The sequence below is a fragment of the Leptidea sinapis genome, chromosome 9 (assembly GCF_905404315.1).
Source record: "Leptidea sinapis chromosome 9, ilLepSina1.1, whole genome shotgun sequence".
Lineage (NCBI taxonomy): Eukaryota > Metazoa > Arthropoda > Insecta > Lepidoptera > Pieridae > Leptidea > Leptidea sinapis.
In genome coordinates this window covers 9,118,616-9,139,089 of record NC_066273.1, presented here as the reverse complement: position 1 = coordinate 9,139,089, position 20,474 = coordinate 9,118,616, and the positions used below count along the sequence as shown (strand labels likewise).

The window sequence follows — 20,474 nt, the reverse complement described above, 5'->3', positions numbered from 1 at the left end:
CGCGTAACGCGCTGAGGCCACGACATCGTTGCTATCCAGTAGGGACTCACGAACGAGCAGTGACGAACGCGCGAGCTTTGTTCTTCACCTAATTCACCGATCCGACCGATATTTTAGAAATGGAGTAACAAAAGAAACAGCCAATGACGTTCTATACCTACACGTCATTGGAAACAGCATATTTAAGCTCATTGCGATCCAAATTTAAATAAAAGTTTCCTAAAGGCGCTGAAACCAACTTATTCAAAAGTGACTGTTGTTAATATGAAATTACCACTCATGATAAGGTACCTATTTTAAAATAGGTACCTACTAAAGTAGGTTCAAAGGTTGTGTTTCAATTTTCGTACTTAGACCAAGAGCCGACTGCAAAAAAATTGTTTGTTATTGTTAATATAGCACCTAAGAAGATGTGTAGGTACTCGTGTTGCTCCTACCTATTTAAATAGTTACTACTTTTTCAAGGAGAATGAACTATATTGACACATAGTCAACGTAGTCTTCCGTCGCATATAGGTATTAATTACTATCTGCAACTAATCTAGGTTTGACAACGAAAGAATATTGACTTAAAATTACGTAGGTAGCTACCTATTTATAGTAGGTATAGAAAAACTGAGTGAATTTTATAAGATGACCATTACTATACTAGGTAGGTACAATTTAAGGTAAAGAAAACAACTAACCTCGTCAGAAGAGGTAAGAGTCGCGCTAGAAAGAGAGGCAACTCCTAGGTGAATAAAAATGAAAGTCAATAAGGCTGTGCGATCTGAATTGCATCTAATTGTATGGGTGTAAGAGTCCTTAATTCTTTAATTTATTTTGCGGAGTGAGTCATCTGTATATGTTATTACATATTATTTCCTCTAGGCTTAGGTACTCTTAGTCTGCGCTGTCAGTTCTTCACAGGTTTTAGAAGGTAATACAGCTGTATAAACTGCGTAGGAAAGCTTTTTTTAAGTTTAAGTAGGCACATATTATATAGGTACATTATTAATTATATCATGACCTAGGTGTAAGTTTAAAATAATGTAGGTTCGAATTCCGATTTACTCAAACTTACGTATTAAATTGGAAACAAAGACGGTGTCAAAGGCTTTCTAAAGATCTAATAATTGTGCCAGACATTTATTTTCGTCATCAAGTTGTAAGTAATAAGGATACTCAATACATTGGCTGCGTCTTCTGTCGATCTGCCTTGCCTAAAACTGAATTGAGAAGATGATAAGGTATTGAACTCATTTAAATATTTCATTAGTCGTGTATTTATCATATAATAATATTGTCAAGATTGCTGGCAGAACAGAAATAATTGCGTCAATGATTGCAAATCGTTCCCGTCCCCACTCACAAGGCGTATTAATAGAGTTTCTTAGTTGCGCTGGGAAAAAACCTTTTCTCAATCTTTTTTATTCTTTCAGGTTTAAATAACAGTAAATTCATTATTTTCACTAAATAAATGCAGATTTATCACTTTGCATTGGCTTCTTTCTGTTAGCCATCTAGCGTTACCTACGAAAATTTATTTTGCAATACATAACATTAAGACTAGATAACGTTCCCAATATGTAAACTACGAGTAGATCGTAGTGTGCATAAATTAATTTACCAATGTACTTGGAGTCCTGTGAAATGAGTACGACTAATATGTATCTTATTGTGAGACTACTAGGTCCCTACCCACTTTACACGCTTGCATCGCGTGTAGATACCTACTGGCCTTAATGATTTTTACATTTAGGTGTGTATATTGATCTGCGATACTAAGTGCCTATTTCTTACACAGGTTTTTATGATACAATTAATTATTGATACATTAGTGAAATAGCGGGGCACAAAAACTAAATAAGTACAGTATTCGCATCGTATCGCTAATAACCGGGTAAGTTACAGGCTACAATTGTACCTTCCTACTGGCTGGAAAGAAAAAGTCGGCAAGGAGATTCTACATATTTTTAATTTTTTCGTAATGTCTCATTTCATACGTCTCTCAATTTGCGAGTTGACTTGTTATATTGTAGTTTTGTATAAATCATTTTATAGTTTGTAATACGTTTATTCATAAATATCGATTTAAAGTATATAATTATGTTGTTTTATTGAAGTATGGGGAGCGATATTGAAAAGGGTGACTTTGGCGATAGCGCTCGAATCAACCATTTTCACGAATTTAGATCTAGAGAATCAAACCATGTTTTTGACGGCGCTGGCGAAAATATCCAGCACTTCAGTGACTCGGAATCTACTGTGTCCCGGAAGAGTAAAACTCGTTATATTAATCCAGCAATTTATATAGAAACTGTTGAGGCATCGCATTCGGTAACGTCACTTCAAATAGATGCGTCGTGTGTTGATGACGTCACGCCACATCCACACAGCACGTATAGAAGCAGCTCTACTCCGTTTTTAACCGGCCGAATATCGAGTACCTCGTCTGTTAGCATTAAAAGGAAATCTTGTCGGCTAACACAAGATGAGGAAGAGAACGAACAGACTCCGCGATGCGATCGTACATATCGAGAAGAAAATGGTGCCGATACCTTTAGATTGTCTGTGGTCTCTCTTTCTACAACGACTACAGCCAAGGAAGAACGGCAGCGTAGTGAGAAGAAAAAGCAGGAAGCATATAAAAAATGGCTAGAGAGAAAGGAACAAGAGGTAAGTAAATATTTTATCACCCTGTTGCAAAAACATATATAAAAAACGGATGGTTCCGTATGTTCATATTATATGGTTTTAAAAAAATATATGCTGAAGTATAGAAAAAATACTAGAAATGGATAGAAATATATATATGTTAAGAGAGAATCCCCCTGTTTTATTATATAGGAGGACAGAAAGAATTCGGATCACCTTCACACGACACGCCACAAGTTACGATATCATCCCCACCATCTGGATGTGTGGCGGTCCTCCACAGTGCGGTTTTCAAGAAGCTTTCTTCCTCGCACTACGAAGCTGTGGAATGAGCTTCCTTGTGCGGTGTTTCCGGGACGATACGACATGGGTACCTTCAAGAAAAGTGCGTAAACCTTCCTTAAAGGTCGGCAACGCTCCTGTGATTCCTCTGGTGTTGCAAGAGAGTGTGGGCGGCGGTGATCACTTAACACCAGGTGACCCGTACGCTCGTTTGTCCTCCTATTCCATAAAAAAAACCTTACCGTGGTGATCACTGGCAATAACTAGAGGAGCAATATGAGTGGTGCTGGCCTTTTAAGTCAAAAGACCAAATATGATGATGTGACACTTGGTATGGTCGGGACATATCTTAAATCACAGGTTACCCACAAGCTAGCTTCTCATTCTTTTCCAAGTTGTATACAATGGGCCCTCACCAGCTCAGTCCCAAGGGTCCCTTGAAACTGAGACATTCACACACAACATTCTGACACAGTTACTGTCTCAGAATTGATACACGTCATCGTAGATAAATAGGAATTTGTAACAATTTTTTTTTTATATAAGAGGGGGCAAACGGGCATGAGGCTCACGCCATGGGGAGAGGTGAGGCAACCGCCCATGGACATCCGCAACAACAGGTGTGTCAAGAAATGTGTTGCCGGCCTTTAAGGTGGGAGTATGCTTTTTTCTTGAAGGTCCCTAATTCGTATCTGTTCGGAAAGACCGCAGCCGGTAATTGATTCCACAAAGTGGCTGTGCGATCTCTTTCAAAAGAGCAACGTTAAGAGTTTCTTGCTCATTCTTTTCTAGGGAAGCTTGACATCCTAATGAGCAGTAGCTAGCATAAAAATAATTGACGTATTTCAAGTGTACATAATGTGATTTACCTACAAAATAAAACGTTTTTGATTTGATTTCCATGAGACAGGTCATTGAATATCCCGTATAACAATATGAATATCGATTTAAGAAACGCGAAAAGGCTCGTCAAGAGAAGCTTAAACGTCGCGTAGTACCAACCACAACAGCTGAGCAGCGAGAGGAATCCTACAGAAGATGGCTGGAAAGAAAGCGTAAACAGGTCGAGCAGCAGAAGGCGGAGGCGATAATGCGAAAATATCGGGAGAGTGAGAGACAGGAGCAGGAGATGGCTCGCCGGCAACGGGAGAAAGAAGAGAAGCTGGCTGAATGGGTTAAGAAGAAGGAAGAGGAAATGAAAAGTAAGTGTAATCTGACGGAATAGTAGGTGTGTAGCTAATAGTACCTACATAGAATAATAATTGAAATAGTTCAATAGCTGGTGGCGATTATGTCATTGCGGACTTTTCCGTAGTTCTATGTGGTAGATAAATCCACCATACATTACTTTTCAATATCTCGAGTCTATCTCTTATGGACACCACTATACAATATTCTAATTCCTTAAAATTTGGCAATTATAAAGCGCTGATGTAAAAGCTGCTTACACAAATACGATATTAATGCTTATCACTTTATTAAAACATATTATAAAATCATTAATTTCCAATGGCCACACACCACATTATTCCTGAATACAGACTTAAGTTCATGTTTTTTTCTATTGACACAACAGCGTCTGTCGGGTCAGCCAATATATAATTTTAACGTTCTATTACTTACACTTCTCTGCGTTTATCGATATATGCCAAATTAAACACTCCGTTCAATAAAGCTCAAATAGCGAACGCAGTATTCAATTTGGCTTCCACTGCTTGAAAACACACTGACCTTTTTTCCTTTGCTATGTTAAAATTAGGTCAAATGCTACATAATACTGCATTGCGCTACACTACTTACATTAATAATTAAATTATAATTCTATATGTGAGTAGTAATTAGAACATAAACGAATCTTCGTATGTGCTGATGGTACCATAGTTCACCACCGCGGCGACATGTTGTGGCAACACTACTAACTGACATTAATAACTCAACTCTACAAATTATATTTTTTAGCAATGAAGACAAAGGCAGAGCGTAACGCAGCGCGTGCTGCTATCGAAGAGGAAAAGAAGCGCGTTGAAGGCAAGCGAGCATATCGCGACTGGCTGAGGACAAGCAAGAACAAACCCCTCCCCGTGCCATTGAACCAGGGTGAACTAAGTACGATTGATGTTTATTCACTGACAGCTTAGATCATTTATACGTCTAGATCACTGACCTCTACTATATACCACTGGACTGGCAGCTGTCAAAGTGCTTTTGTGCCTGTTTGATATTCGCCGTTTTGGCGCTGTTGGCCATGTAGCGAGAGTCTGCGGTACTAAAACTAGTGATGACAACCTCAATAAACATCGATAGATGGTAGGAAACTATTTACAAAAACAAAATGTGTACTTTATTACGTTGATCCCTTGAAGTATCATCCCAACCATCTGGATGTGTGGCGGTCCTCCACAATGCGGTTTTCAAGGAGCTTTCTTCCACGTACTACAAAGCTGTGGACTGAGCTTCCTTGTGCTGTGTTTCCGGGACGATACGACATGGGTACCTTCTAAAACAACGTGTACACCTTCCTTATAGGCTGGCAACGCTCCTGTGATTCCTCTGGTGTTACAAGAGAATATGGCCGGCGGTGATAACTTAACACCAGGTGACCCGTACGCTCGTTTGTCCTCCTTTTTCCATAAAAAAACGCCTCCTGGCTTCTATTGTCTTGTGGTTAGTCTCACTCATAGAGCAACCGGCCGGTTGCGAGTGTCGCTTAGTTAGCGTTTTACAAAGCGCCAACAGTGACGTAAACATTGTTTACAAATACCTATGGTTTGGATAACTCACAAGCCATGTTTCGCAACCAAATAGTAGACAGATTTAGGAATGAAAAATTATCCGTGAGTGTCGTGGAAAAATCGGTTAGAACGAATTTCCTTTCGTAGTATTATTGATGAACATATATATAACATAACATAAGTAACGTATGAATAGAAAGAATTTTGGGAAAATTATATTTTATTTTTAATTCTTCTTCTCTTCTTTATTTTTTCGATTTGTGATAATAAACATTTAATCTATCAATACATCTAATTCATTATAAACTTCATCAGTACATTTTCCACCTGTACTTTTAATCTGGGCTGCGATTGCGGCCATCTGATACATAAGTGAAACACCACCTTGGTGACTACATCCTGCTTCCAGGTGATGTTTGGAATACTCGCGTAAAGAAGATACTGCGGTTAGTTAATGCCGCGAGGTAATGGCAAACACAATAGTTCATTTTTGGACGTGGTTATACTAGGTATCATTAGGACAATAGCCACCCTTTCCAAATAGTAATAGATACATTGTGATTTGCGATTTTGAGCGATATTTACCTCTTTTAAGCAATACTATCATCGTTGGTCAATGTCATCTGTTAGTTCCTACAAAAGATCATATCTAACATGAAGTTATACATTACTTACATTTGGTATCTTTTCAGGTATGAGAGGTTCTGTATCACAAATGTACATTAACCCAATTCCCTGGCAATCATCTACATAAAAAGAAGATATGTGTCGATTCCATATTTTGTTAAGGTACTTTTTTTTGTCGACGTGCATCTCCGATTGCAAAATCTCATTCGAGACTGACGATTGTATAAATTTATTTTCGAGATATTTTACGCTTATAAATCGATCTTATAGTATTTTTGCTTTATTGTTTAGTTAAAATAGATAAATAAAACAATTGTTTAGTATCTCCTCATTTATTTTTAGTATTTGTATTCTAACTGACATCCATTTTGTACAAAAATTACCTATTCTATTCATCATAAAAGGGTCCCCAAGAGTTTCTTAAAAATATGTTCTTTCCATCTAAGTTGAAAATACTTTATGAAAGCGATTTATTATATAATACTTACCACTTTATGATCTAGTATAATTTAACGACAATAATTATTATGAGACTAAAATCCTTAGGTAGGTACACGTAGTTTTAGTCTTATGATGACAATCTAACATTCCGTATCCTATACTTTAACATTTCCCATTGAAATATTAAAAAGAAGTAGAATATGCTATGTGCGTGCTCATCACGTGACTCGAAAGCGTCCTGATTGGGACGCATTACATTCAAATCATTCAATCCTATATGTCTGTGTGCTGTTGGATCACTTTTTTCGGTTGTTTTATAAGTATATCACACATATCGTATCTACATGATATCAATGTCAGTAAAATTATCTGTCAATTTAGAACGATCATCCTAAATGTCAGTTTTTTGGCATTGTCATTTCTCGAAAGCTTAATTATGTTGTTGTATTTGTTGGGATTTAGAATAGACTCGTCCATGACATTTTCTAGTTGATTAATTTTCTTAAACCTTCTACAAATACACTTCCTCTTCTTCCTTGAGCCGTAGAATGTCAGATTTGTTCATGTAGTAGTAAGACGGCTGACGTCCTTTGAGGTCCTTGAGTACACGTTTGGCGCCCGCCTTGGTTAGAATGCGACTTAACGATTCCATCTTTTCGACGCCCATCGCATAATGTAGGGGGGTCCGTTCAAGCTACAAACACAATAAGAGTTAATTTAGAAGCAGATGTGGTCACGACAGAGCCGTTACTGAAGAAGTTACGAAGAATGTTGCTAGTAGGGCGCGGAAGAATGTGGTCGTACTCGTATCGCAGTTCGCTGCGCTCTCCTCCATCTTAAGATATCTACGTTATTGTCACTGTTGTGGGCTGATGACACCACCACACAACTGCTCGTTCAGGACTCATTCCCGCATACAGGTCGAAGTCTTGAAACCAACAAACGTGTTCAGTTACTGAAGAAATAAACGACTTATTATACCGTCATAGTGTTTCAAGCCTTGAGAAAAGAGATATAGAAGCACTGACGAATTTTAGCCCAAAAGTTACTTGAAATTCATATAGCATTTTCTTTGAATAACGCGAGTATTTCACATTTAATTAAATTAATTTTTAAAGGATTAAAACGCATATAATTATATCTGTATTTTTTAAGGTTCTTTGTGTCACTTTTTTATTATTATTTAACAAAGTTTCATGACCTTCTTAGACCACATTTTCAGGGAAACCCGTTCTCCCCCTATTATAAATAATCCTTTAAAAGTATTTTATTTAGAAATACATATTATGAATGTCGCATGAGTTCACTTACATTATCACCAGTTCTTAGCAGTTCTGGAAAGTTCTGTGCCAAATAGGAAACTATTTCTTCTTGCCCAATAAGAACGGCGATGTGGAGAGAAGTCCTTCCGAGTGCGTTCTGGGCTCTTGCCAGCGTCCTACCCCCTTCTTTTGAGAGCAGATCTTGGACAGTTTTTAGGTCACCTCTTTTTATTGCGCCATGTAGATTTTCCCGAGATTCCTTACGATCAAATTTTAAATACAGATTCAATATAATTAATTAATGTATTAATATTATTTGTAATATCACCTCAGCACCCCCTTGCTGTGATTTCATATTTGTCAAGTGATGATTGGGAGTACGTTTTAAACTTTGAGAATAATTAAAAGCCAGCTTCTTCTTTGGTATTTCAGTTATAATATGAAAAAAGAGCTTTAATAATTTAATTAGATTTCACATTATCCCTTTTTTTTATCGCTGCATGCTTTTTAGAATTATTAGTCATGCCACCAATGACGTTCTGTACATATAGACAATGCACCTCATACAAAATCAAAGCCGAAATATAGCACATGCCACAAATGACACCATAATAACCGTCGAATGCTATGTCTATACATTTCAGTTCTGTTCTGTTACTCCAGTTGTTTAAAATATTAATACAATAGGCAGCAATGTAAACAATATTTCAGTTGCAGCTGCGTATTTTGAATTTAGAACCAGATTTGCACAGTGACATCTGTGGAATAGCAGTTAGGTATTTTGTAAACCCAGACGACAAAGAGCGTTGCTGTAAGTTTTATGTTCGTCAGTCTGTCCCTATTTGCCGATCAAGATTTGTTCAGTCGTTTTATAGCACACTTAGGCTTGTTAATTGACACACAGTTGACACACGACTAAGGAGAAAAGTGTGCTTAAATTGACTTTAACCACACTTTTGTCGTTCCGTTATCAGACTGCGAATGATATGTCCAAATGTATATAACGTCATTGCATGTAACGATAGTTGTAATTCTTGTAATTTTTGTATTCTATTCAGCAAAACCCATCATTATTTTGTTACTTCTACAAGTATTATTATTGCAAAGATAAAATCCTCCATCTTGGGCCTCCACCATAAAAAAAAGATTGAATTTTATTTTTCTATGCTTAACCAGAAATACCTTTACTTTGACACCCAAATCTTGAGAGTGTAGTCAAATAACATGACTGCAGTCTTGTGGAATCGATCATAATATGATCGACAAATTTATGTTTACTTGGCTAATCTACATACATTATCAAACTAAATGTGTACAGGCAAAATTTCTGCTCTATCGGTTTGGAATAGCTTAATATTCTAAATTCTAACAAGGCAAGTTAAACAAAAGTATTCGAAATTTCAAAATCTAGCTTATCTACAAGTCAATCTAACTAGTTATTTTTATCAACGGAGAAGTTGGGTTAAGTTAAGAGAATGTGGGCAGCACTGGCGATCACTTAACACCAGGTGACCCGTAGGTACGCTCGTTTGTCCTCCTATTCCATAAAAAAAAGTTAAAAACCTCAAAAGTTGGAATAGACGATAGCAATTTTGACGTGTCTGCATGGCCTCGTTGAGAAACAAGTTCAGTTATTGGTACATTGTTCTCGTCCACTACATCCAGTATATGATCATATCCTTGCAGTAGCAGCTCAGACAACTTTGCCGTTTCACCTGAAAAAATATGATAAGATATAAGAGAGAAAATTGAGAACTGAAAAATTCGTTACATAAAAAGGAACACCCATAGAATATTTACAAGTTCTTATTTCTTGCAGGTCCCACTGTCGCCTGTTTTTACATATAAATGAATTATATTACATCGTACTCTGTGAACACTCCGAATTTGAATAAAACACTGTTTATAGGATTCAAACGCGTGTATTTGCGTAAAAGCCACTTTTCTTCACCTTTTCAGGACTCAAAACGTATTCTAAAAATGTCACGAAACGTCGGGTAGCTAAAATAATAATACAATGTAAACTTTTACGCAAAAAGTAACGTAAATAGACCAGGGTCGATAATTTTTTAAACCAAAAAAATAATAGTAGGATGAAACCCATAAAAGGAATAATAATTTTCGGCCGATCTTTCATATAAATTTTGAGGTTATGTGAAAAAAATGAGAAAACAAAAGTTATATATAGATCTTTTTGTTACCTACACACATACTATTTAACTTTTTTACATTGAATTTGTAGTTTTCCGCAAATCGAGATAAACCGTTTTTTAACCTCAAACCTCACCCGTAATTTATTTTTCCTTATATTATTTTTGTTATACGTAGGTCACACTAAAAGTTTTGCGTAAGTTAAAAAAACAACATGTTATAACTTATAACCAAAATATTATGTTTATTGCTTTTCAAAATACTCTCCTTTACACTTTAAACATTTTTTCATGCGATCGAACCATTTTTTAAAACAGAAGGACCACAGATCTTAAAGCATGTTTTCTACGTGCTGATTGAACGCTATCACTGCCTCTTCGGAATTGGTAAAAGTGAAACCTCTCATTAAATCTTTGATTTTGGGGAAAATACAGAAATCACAGGGTGCTAGGTAAGGGGCTATGTGCAGGATGGGTTACGAGTTGTACTTTTTCGGAATCTTAAAATGACTAGAGTTTTGTTGGCGTTGTGTGAAGAAGCGTTGTCATAATGTAGGAGAACGCGGCTTTTTGGTCGTCCTTCGCGAACTTTTTTAACACCCTGGGTAAACAAATGGTAGAATACCACTCGGCATTAACACTCTTTTGATCTTCAAGTGGAATTGTGCAGATGGGACCCGTAGCTGAGAATAAAAATGCGATCATTTTTTTTACCAACGTTTCTCGCCTGCCTTACTTTTGTTGGCCTGTTCTCATTTTCAAACACCCTCACATTCACAAGATTGATGTTTTTTTTTCGGGTTTTTCGGGTTCAAAACAATAAATCCAAGTTTAGTCTCCTGTGATAATGTAATAAACAGCATTAAAAGTCGGTGGTCGTACTTCATTAGCATCTGTGAGCACCATACCACGCGACCCCGCTTCTGCTCCGCTGTCAGTTTATGATCTCAGTTCACGGTGCACAAGCAAGCTGCTTCTCTCAAAAAACCATTTTGAAAACGTTTCGTCTTGCGGAGAGAGAGAACTTTGAGAACTTTTAAAATGATAAAAAAACATCGCTCTAAAATCTTTTCGACTTAATTCCGTTTTCGTTGCTTACGTACAATTGATGTGTGATAAAAAACAATTGACAAAATATGATTTCCCGCCAATTGTTTTTTTTTATTACTAAGAAGGTTGCAACCCTTAAAAAAATATAACATTTGAATTTCAAATAGTTCCCATTAGCTAAAGGTGCAAAACTTTAAGTATGCCCCATGTATTCACTTCCGTTTCCAATTGGTTTCATCATACTTTTTTTTTGACTTTTTATCATTTTCAAAGGCTTCAGCACTGGTCTAAAAAGCCAGTTACAATTATTGGAGCGTTTTAATTAATTCCTTACAAAATAAAATACAAAATATTTACTTATGATATATGATCTATGTGTCTTTCTTATTTCTTGTATTATTATTTTTACAAAGTTTACTACGCAATCCGATATTTAAGTTTAACAGAACATGTGGCACGTCAACGTCACACATTGTTCGAGACTGGCTCGAGTACGCCCACTTGGGCGTTCTATTTATTGCCGCACTTTGCGACCAATCCTTAATCTTAGATTAAATCACTTAAAACAATTCTTCCTGATTGGTGGTCTATGAGTCATACAGGAGGCGACAATTTCCGACTTGATTTGACGTTAACCTAAATCCGATAGCTCTTATGAGGCCGTGGTATGAAAGGGCAAAGCAGTTGATTTTAAGTCGTCAATTGAATTGCAATAACAGTTCACGGTAGGCCCTCTGACAGCCTCATAATTCGAGAGAGTTACATTTGACAATGTGTGCGTTATTATATTTATACTAAAAATACAATGGAGGTTACCTCCACTGTTTACAAGTCAATTAAAATCAGTAATTGTGACAATAAATTCGCTTTCCTTTTCTATCTTGCTGTATCTCCGTTAGAGTTCTTTTCTCAAGTACACTTTGTTTATCTCAACGCTTGTACCTATATTGTAAGTTTGTGGTTGCTACTAACCTCTTGCAGCCAAATGTAGGACAAATCGGTCAATTTCAGCTGTGTTTTCGAGTACATTTGCTTGTATTGAGATGTCCCTGGCAGTTCTGTACAGTTCATCCCGATAGCCCAGGCTCACGTCCGTCTCCTGTAGCAGTTGGAATAACGCGTTGTTTGTGTGAGTCCGAGCCGCTGCAAAGTGCAGCATTGACTGACCGTGTTCATCCTGTATAACATAATGTATTGGACAGGTTGAATAATTTTTTATGATATTCAGGGACGAAACGAGCAAGACGTTCTGCTTATGGTAATTTATACTTGCCCTGCCCATTACAATGCAGTGCCGCTCAGGATTCTTGCAATACCCAAAATTTCCGAGCAGCACTACAATTGCGCTCGTCACATTGAGCATAAGATGTTAAGTCTCATTTGCCCAGTATTTCACTAGCTACGGCGCCCTTCAGACTGAAACACAATAATGCTTACACATTACTGCTTCACAGCAGAAAAAGTCGCTGTTGTGGTACCCATAATCTAGCCGGTATACTGTGCAAAGGAGCTTCACACTGGTATGGACATGTTCTTAAATATTGTTTTTTTAAGACCACTTCAGATCCCTACAGCTGGCGTTTGCCTGATGAAACAATAACAATCAATGAAAATTATAAAATGTATTAGAACCAATGATGAATTCTATATTATACTTATAAGGACATATCATTCGCACTTTATTCACAGTCTGATAGCGGAAGGGCAAGTTTGCTTAAAGACAATGTATGCACACTTGTCTCCTTAGTCGTGTGTAAACCTGAACTGAATAAATGTCCTACATTGCTGCATATTGACCAAAAATATTTTCAACAACTGGAGTAAATGCGGCAATAGATATAGATATACCAGTCGATGCTTATTTTGATGTAATTTGTGGCATGTTCCATATTTCGGCTTTATTTTTATACGACGTGATTTGTCTTTATGAATAGAACGTCATTGATTAGAACCATTAAAATTAAAGACTGTATACATGTCATGATAAGTTAGAATTGTGATGTATCGACTGTTTCAATATCACGGTATAACCCGTTTAAGCTTCAAGAAGTTATAAAAAAATCTGATAGTGATGAAATTTTGGGTTTATGTTATATTGTATATTCTGATATACCAAATAAATTATGGTACATTTCTAAACCTGAACCAACATACACACACAAGCGTATTTTAGTTAATTTTGTTAAAAAAGTGAGAATAATTACTAGCACTTTAGGTTTTATCCATATAACCCCCATTTTTTAAGTACCCACACCATCAGACATCAATAATATGTATGACAAACAAATGAATGCATACCTATACTACATTAGGAAAGTCCACGCTTAAACTCGTTAAACCAATTGTAAATAGTGGCACAGGATGGGGCGTCATTAAGAAATGCTAATCTCAGCCTATCATAGCTTTGTTGTTGAGTAAGCCCACAACGAAAGTCATAATAAATCATTGACCAAAAATTTTGTCGCGTTATGTTCATTTGCACGTGTAACAAGAGTTTTAGATTTGCCGCCATTTCACAAAAACAAATGACAAATGAATGGAATATGCTACATTAGGTTACCAAAGAGTTCTAAAATTGAAATTCAAAAAAGTTTTCATTAGCAATGTTTCTAACTGGCCTGTTCTAAACATTTTCAGTGTTACCCACGTATGTATGCTCGTTTATCTTCCTTAAAAAGAACAAAACTTATCTTTAAACTTGAAAACGAAAGCAATTAAACACACAATTTTTTTTTTTTTATTTACTTTGCCTCTTTCCAATATACCTACTTAACATATTGTTTCAAATTGTTACAAAGCTGTGGAATGAGCTTCCTTATATTGTGGTGTTTCCGGGACGATACGACATGGGTACGTTAAAAAAAAGCGCGTAAACCTTCCTTAAAGGCCGGCCAATCTACTGTGATTCCTCTGGTATTGCAAGAGAATGTGGGCGGCGGTGATTACTTAATACCAGGTGACCCGTACGATCGTTTGTCCTCCCTTTCCATAAAAAAATGGTGACTCATGGTCACTTGTAAGAAGGAATGCTTTCAAACTGCACCGTGCATAAATACTACAACATCCAGAAAATCGAGGTGATGTGTTTTACTTCTGCATACCTTATAACATTCGTATGATATTGTAATTGGGCTTTATTTACAATATGTTTTTTTTATGCAGTTATTTGGTCATGTAGTTTCATTTGTAAGAAAAAAACGTATAACAAACATGATGAAATGTATACAGCTTGCCGCTACAATGGCAACATTAAATAAACATACGGATGGAACTACTTAACCGTAATCATAAAAAAAAAATACATAATTCACCTAAATAAATCATTTTTTCAAAATGTCATTTAGGAACATCCTGTAAGAAACCTAGTAGCCGCGCTTAGGCACTGACGCCTACAACGTGCCGTCTGATGCGACCACGTAAGGTTGATTAAAATTTTGTTTTCTTAATATATAATTTGTTTGTTTAAACATTTCAATATTTCACTTATTTACTTTAGTTTTAGATTGTTTTAAAGTAAGGTTATCAAATAATTTGATATACACAAATCCCACAGTGTCTGAAGACGAAGGTTTTCAACCTGTGTGTTGCCAGTGATGACTTACGGTACGCAGACGTGGTCGCTAACTATAGGCCTTATGAGGAAGCTCATGGTCGCTCAGAGGACAATGGAGAGGGCTATGCTCGGAATTTCCCTGCGAGAGCGAATTAGAAATGAGTATATCCATAGGAGAACCAAAGTTACCGACATAGCGCAAATGATTGCGAAACTGAAGTGGCAGTGGGCAGGGAAACTATGTGCCCTAACGGACAGATGGCCGTTGGGGCAGTAAAGTCCTCGAATGGCGACCACGTATCGGAAGACGCAGTGTTGGTAGGCCCCCCACAAGATGGACCGACTATCTGGTCTAGATCGCCGGAATACGTTGAGTGAGGGCAGCACAGGAACGATCGTCGTGGGAATCTTTGGGGGAAGCCTTTGTCCAGCAGTGGACGTCTTCCGGCTGTTGATGATGAAGGTTATCTGACCTCTACCCGTGTATTCATTTAATGTCGCCATTATGGCGCCACGCTGTATATACTCACTCTATCAGCACTACTAAATGCTGCTTCTGGTGCATCAGGACTAGTTTCATCCTTAGGTTCTATAGTTATAACTTCAATTGGTTTATTAGGTCGAGTGGTAGTCAGTGCTGCACTCCTAACAGGTTTTTCTTCTTTGATATCTTCGGTATAATTATAAGGAGCATGCTCATTTTCAAGTTCGGCCTCCTCTTTGGTAATGATTGTCTTAGACTCCTAGAAGTAAGACTAGTTTAAAGACATAAATCAAAATCGCATTTTTTATGACAAATAGGGATGAGACGAACAGGACTTTCAGCTGATGGTAAATGATACATCCTGCCCATTACAATGCCGGTTGCAATTCTACAATTCAATACAATTCTTGAAAAACCAAAAAAATTTGAGCGGCGCTACGATTGCGCCCGTCTCCTTGGGACATAAAATGTCAAGTCTCATTTGCCCAGAAATATCTCTAACTACCTAGTTACGTAGCTAATATAATAACAACATGAAAATTGAGTTGTTCCGATCATAAAACGAAAACGGGGACTTATTGATCTCAAAATTAATAAATTAAAATGTATTACGTGCTGTGTAACACGTTATACATTTTAATCTAAATACTTCATTACGAGGAAATTCTTGACAAATAACGCGATGGCATGCAATAAGCGGACGGCAGTTCGCAGCGACCAAATAGGCACATCACATACACCTACATAAAATTACAATATCTATATAACAAATCATTGGTTCATAATTTCACGAGATGAGATATAATTTGTAGATGATTAGGAAAATTGCTATACTTATGCATTCATTTTACCTTGTATGCATAGTAATGTATTTAAAAAAAATAAAGTTTTAAATCAATAAAAAATAACAGTAGCATGTAGGTATAAAATGAATTGGATATTTACCCGAAGTCTTTGCTTAGTTAACTATTCTAAACAATACTGAATAATATTTTTAAAAAACGAGAAGCGAATTTAAGTCGGCATATAGATATTGAAATGATAATTTTAATATTGCAGGATAGAAGAAATATTTAATATAGTCATCTTAAGAATTATTATATTATATATTTACTATAGTTGTGTTTCATCATATTTCAGTTTATTATTATTAAAAATTTAATATCTTAAAGATGAATAAATAAAGTTTAGTAAATTAAATATAAATAGTAATTAATATATACTTAGATAACTAATATTAGTTCTTACTTGAGTCCCAAGTCGAGGTTTTTCATCTTCTGGAAAATTGTGAAGAAACGTTGCGAGGAAAGCGATTGGATCTTTTGGCTTTACGTTGGCTACTTCGGTCAGACCTTTAATTAAAGGATCGCCGAGAGCTGAAAATATAGTTTCCACGTCAATTTCTTTTCCGAGTTTGTGGTCCATTTCACAAAATTAAAAATGTTCTTACACTTAGCTAGATATCTGCCTTCTTCGGTGTGAAAGATGGGAATGTCCAAATGGCCGTTACCAGCGCTCGTTTCTGTAATCGATCAATTATTCAGTGTTGGCCTTCGCTGTGGGAAATTAGCTGCACGTGTGTTAGCACACAAAAGTTAATAACTACGGTTAGTATTATATCGGACAATAAACGTGACAAAAGCGGAATCAATGACTGTAGAATAATAGAGGCTATCGATTTTTTTGGGGTGGCTGAAGTTAGTGGGGTTAACAATTTTTGGAAAGGCATAGTTTTTTGGTGTAAAGGTGCTGTTGAAATTTTGCTGACTAATGTGATAAACATGTTAAAAAACAGCGAAAGCAAAAAATAACATACAGAATGCGTCTACGAACACGCCACACGTCTTTAAAAACACACATACTATTACTATATTTATACACTTGGTACTAACCTAAGAGTAGAAGAACATCAAAAACATCAAAACCTTAATAATCCATTTAATCCTTAAACGCGTAATAATCCTTTGTAAGCTAGTATAACCTATGCCTTTCCAACATATTATAAATAACTGCTAAATCTAAATATAATTGCATTATTGGACTAAAATATTATTTTCTGGAAACGTTAAAATTTGTTTATTAATGTTTATCTTGCAATTTTCTATTCGGGCTGTCTAAACCAGCATGGCCACTTCTTTTTCTGCGAAATATATTGCTGAGCATTGTAGCGATGTGTGCCGAATTTTGCATTGACACATCTCTCTCAAGTTGCAGAAGATTTGATGTTGCTGTGGCAAAGTCGTCAAAACAAATGCTCTCAGAAATACTCAAAGACTGATAATTACTAATTCTTGCGATATCGCTGCTAAATGTCTCCCTATACTGTAAACCTCTTACAGCACACAAATGCTTTAGATTTTCACAATCCTGTGAAAGTGCAGGAAAATTAACAATCAGATTAAATCTTATTCCAGCACCTAGAAATGTGGGTCTACTCGATAAGTGCCCGAGTTTATCATGCCATACAAAATTAAGTTTATCATGGAGGTATGTCATAATTTGTGACATTTTATTAAAAGGCAAGCCGATTTCACCAGGGAAGTCTGTTGGTGTTGAAACTAGTACTCGTAAGTGTTCGTGGACGTTGATCCAAATTGCAACGGTTTTATCATCACTTAAATAAACTCCCCTACCATATGGCCAATGTCTGCCGTGAAGTCTGCTATAATCATCTATTTCTTCTCTGTCACAGAGAGCAATCAATAATCCAGAAGACGCTAATGTTGCACTTAACTCTGATGGTTTTTCCAATACTTCGTTTAATGTAAAATAAGTTCCTCCTTTTTTATCGGAGTTTGGATTTTTATGATCAGTTACTTTCGTAAATTCTGAATCTAATATAATAGTCGTTATTATTCTTTCGATAGCTTCTAATTTACCTACTTTAATATTAATAGGAAGTTCGAAGTATTCCAAATTTCTTGAACATTCTATGTAGCCGGCGAAAACATATTCATCAGTTGGATCAACATTTAATTCCATCGAGGATTTGGATTTTTTTATAAAATCAGATGGTGGATGCATAGGTAATTCAGAAGATACATTTATATTGTGTAAGTCCTTGATAAATGGTGTTAAAAATTCATTGAAAACTTCATATACATGATAATCAGGTGCAGTTACTCCGCCAGGAAAGTCTTCCTCTATAGTTTGTAATATATTTCTATTATTTGGAATTTTCTTCACAGCTGGCCATATGACATCAAATAAGTCATGATCTAGTTTGGTAATACGATATTTTATCAAATCAAATACAGCTTTATTAAGAAATCTGCCTAGAATAAGTGTAGGAGTGCCTTTGTTAGATGATGCTGACAGCGGTGTCCTTAATGGTTTGGCCATAGTTAAAAGGTCAAAACATCGATCTAGCGTTTCCAAAACTTCGGGTATATCCAAAGTACGTCGAGATGATGAACGGTCGCCTGGCACTACATAAATTATATCTAATGAGTATGACAATAATAATACCAAAAAAGTTTATAAGTATATTATGCTTAAAAATATATCCACATTCGCTCATCAAAAAAATCGAAACACCTTCGAAGTTTAGTTGTGAATGAGTTTTATGTTATTTTTACATTAGAGCTGACAAGGAGTTTTGTCAGCTCAGCTACTTTTTTTTTGTAACAGCAAAAAAACGTTATTGTGTGCGTAAAAGTGTGATTAAATGCACAAATCCCGAACAAATAAACATTTAACACAATCTCTACTTTAACTTATTGGTTAAAAAGAAGGTAATTTGCAATTGTGAAACACCATTGTATACATAATTGATATTTTTAAGTACTTCGAATGTTCGCGAGAATTCGATAGGTATTTAACAGCGTAAAGGAACCTTGACCTTGACATACCTGCTGTGTTTGTAAGCAGAGTTGCATGTAAGCAATATGTTTTTTTGGTACTACTTTTTTTTTTTTTATATGAGAGGGGGCAAACGGGCAAGAGGCTCACGGGATGGGAAGAGGTGAGGCAACCGCCCATGGACATCCGCAACAACAGGTGTGTCAAGAAATGCGTTGCCGGCCTTTAAGGTGGGAGTATACTTTTTTCTTGAAGGTCCCTAAGTCGTATCTGTTCGGGAAGACCGCTGCAGCTGCCGGTAGTTGATTCCACAAAGTGGCTGTGCGAGGCAAGAAATTTCGAAGAAAACGCGCGGTTGTGGAATGCCAGACGTCTACGTGATGCGGATGGTACTTTGCACGTAATGTCCGATGGTGGAATTCGGCCGCTGAAATCAACCCGAACAGCTCCTCTGAGCACTCCCCGTGATAAATGCGGTAGAAGATGCAGAGAGAACCCACATCTCTACGCAATGCTAGAGAATCAAGCCGATCGGAGATGACTTGATCGTCGATGATTCGAGCCGCTCTTCGTTGTATGCGGTCAAATGGAAGAAGCTGGTGCTGGGTAGCACCCGCCCAGAGGTGAGAACAGTACTCCATGTACTATCTACTACACTATTCGAAATCATTCTAGAATGATTCTTAACTGTTTATACACAGGGCTGTGCATTATTCATAGTTTCATTCAGTAACTGAGCAATAAAATGAACTGTCTGGGTGATACGATGATACGTGATCGGTATGAGTGATATGGGCACCTTGTAGGGAGCATATTATTGATTGCTGTAACGTTTAACGTGTAACGTTTGTGTTCAAAGTTTGTGGAATTATACTGGTGCTGCCTGAATAAGTTGGAGTACTTTTTCGATTTTATTGATGAGAATTCAGACTCATAATATACTACTAACCTTTATCTGAAAACATTTCCTTGGCAGTTTCTTCACTTATACCAAAATCTTTAAACAATTGGGATAGTGGTAGTAATCTTGGATTTTTATAATAATCTTCAGCCGAAACACCGTTCTATTAACAAATATCATATTAAATACAATTTATATATGACTCTATAGATTAAAGAAAATATTTTTTGGCCTTACATCATCCAAATCTTTAGTGTTCGCACCAAGTTGTTGTAACAAATGATAATAATGACCGTTATCGGGCAGAACGGCAGCGTAATGTAGTGCTGTTCTTCCTTCGAAGTCCACTGCAGAGAGTGTTTCAGGAAATCTATGCAAATTTAATATTTGTTGTTTGTAAGCCAAAATTGTAGCAGCTTCCATGGGTCGAGAAGTCAACTTAAAATTATTTTCAAACTTACCGTCCACCCAGATATTTTACTATATTAGTTTTTCCAAAAACCGTAGCAACGTGCAATGGCGTAGACCCGTTTGGGGATATAGGGTCGCGAGCT

General features: G+C 36.5%; 3 protein-coding genes across 3 annotated transcripts; 1 reads left to right on the top strand and 2 right to left on the bottom strand.

Annotated features, from left to right (window-relative positions):
• Positions 1–1,995: 1,995 nt before the first annotated feature.
• On the top strand, positions 1,996–6,601 carry LOC126966253 (coiled-coil domain-containing protein 34-like). Its single transcript, XM_050810228.1, has 4 exons — positions 1,996–2,658; positions 3,872–4,121; positions 4,879–5,025; positions 6,344–6,601. Exons 1-4 carry the CDS (start codon positions 2,107–2,109, stop codon positions 6,403–6,405), a joined length of 1,011 nt encoding a protein of 336 aa, XP_050666185.1. The 5' UTR covers positions 1,996–2,106; the 3' UTR covers positions 6,406–6,601.
• LOC126966247 (uncharacterized) lies at positions 6,592–20,393 on the bottom strand. Its single transcript, XM_050810221.1, has 9 exons — positions 20,382–20,393; positions 19,969–20,083; positions 16,669–16,740; positions 16,467–16,594; positions 15,265–15,477; positions 12,154–12,358; positions 9,545–9,696; positions 8,031–8,240; positions 6,592–7,413 (listed from the first exon to the last, which is right to left on the bottom strand). Exons 2-9 carry the CDS (start codon positions 19,982–19,984, stop codon positions 7,231–7,233), a joined length of 1,179 nt encoding a protein of 392 aa, XP_050666178.1. The 5' UTR covers positions 19,985–20,083; positions 20,382–20,393; the 3' UTR covers positions 6,592–7,230.
• Positions 17,266–18,590, bottom strand: LOC126966242 (arginine kinase). Its single transcript, XM_050810203.1, has one exon. The coding sequence runs from the start codon at positions 18,558–18,560 to the stop codon at positions 17,298–17,300; it is 1,263 nt and encodes a 420-aa protein (XP_050666160.1). The 5' UTR covers positions 18,561–18,590; the 3' UTR covers positions 17,266–17,297.
• Positions 20,394–20,474: the final 81 nt, after the last annotated feature.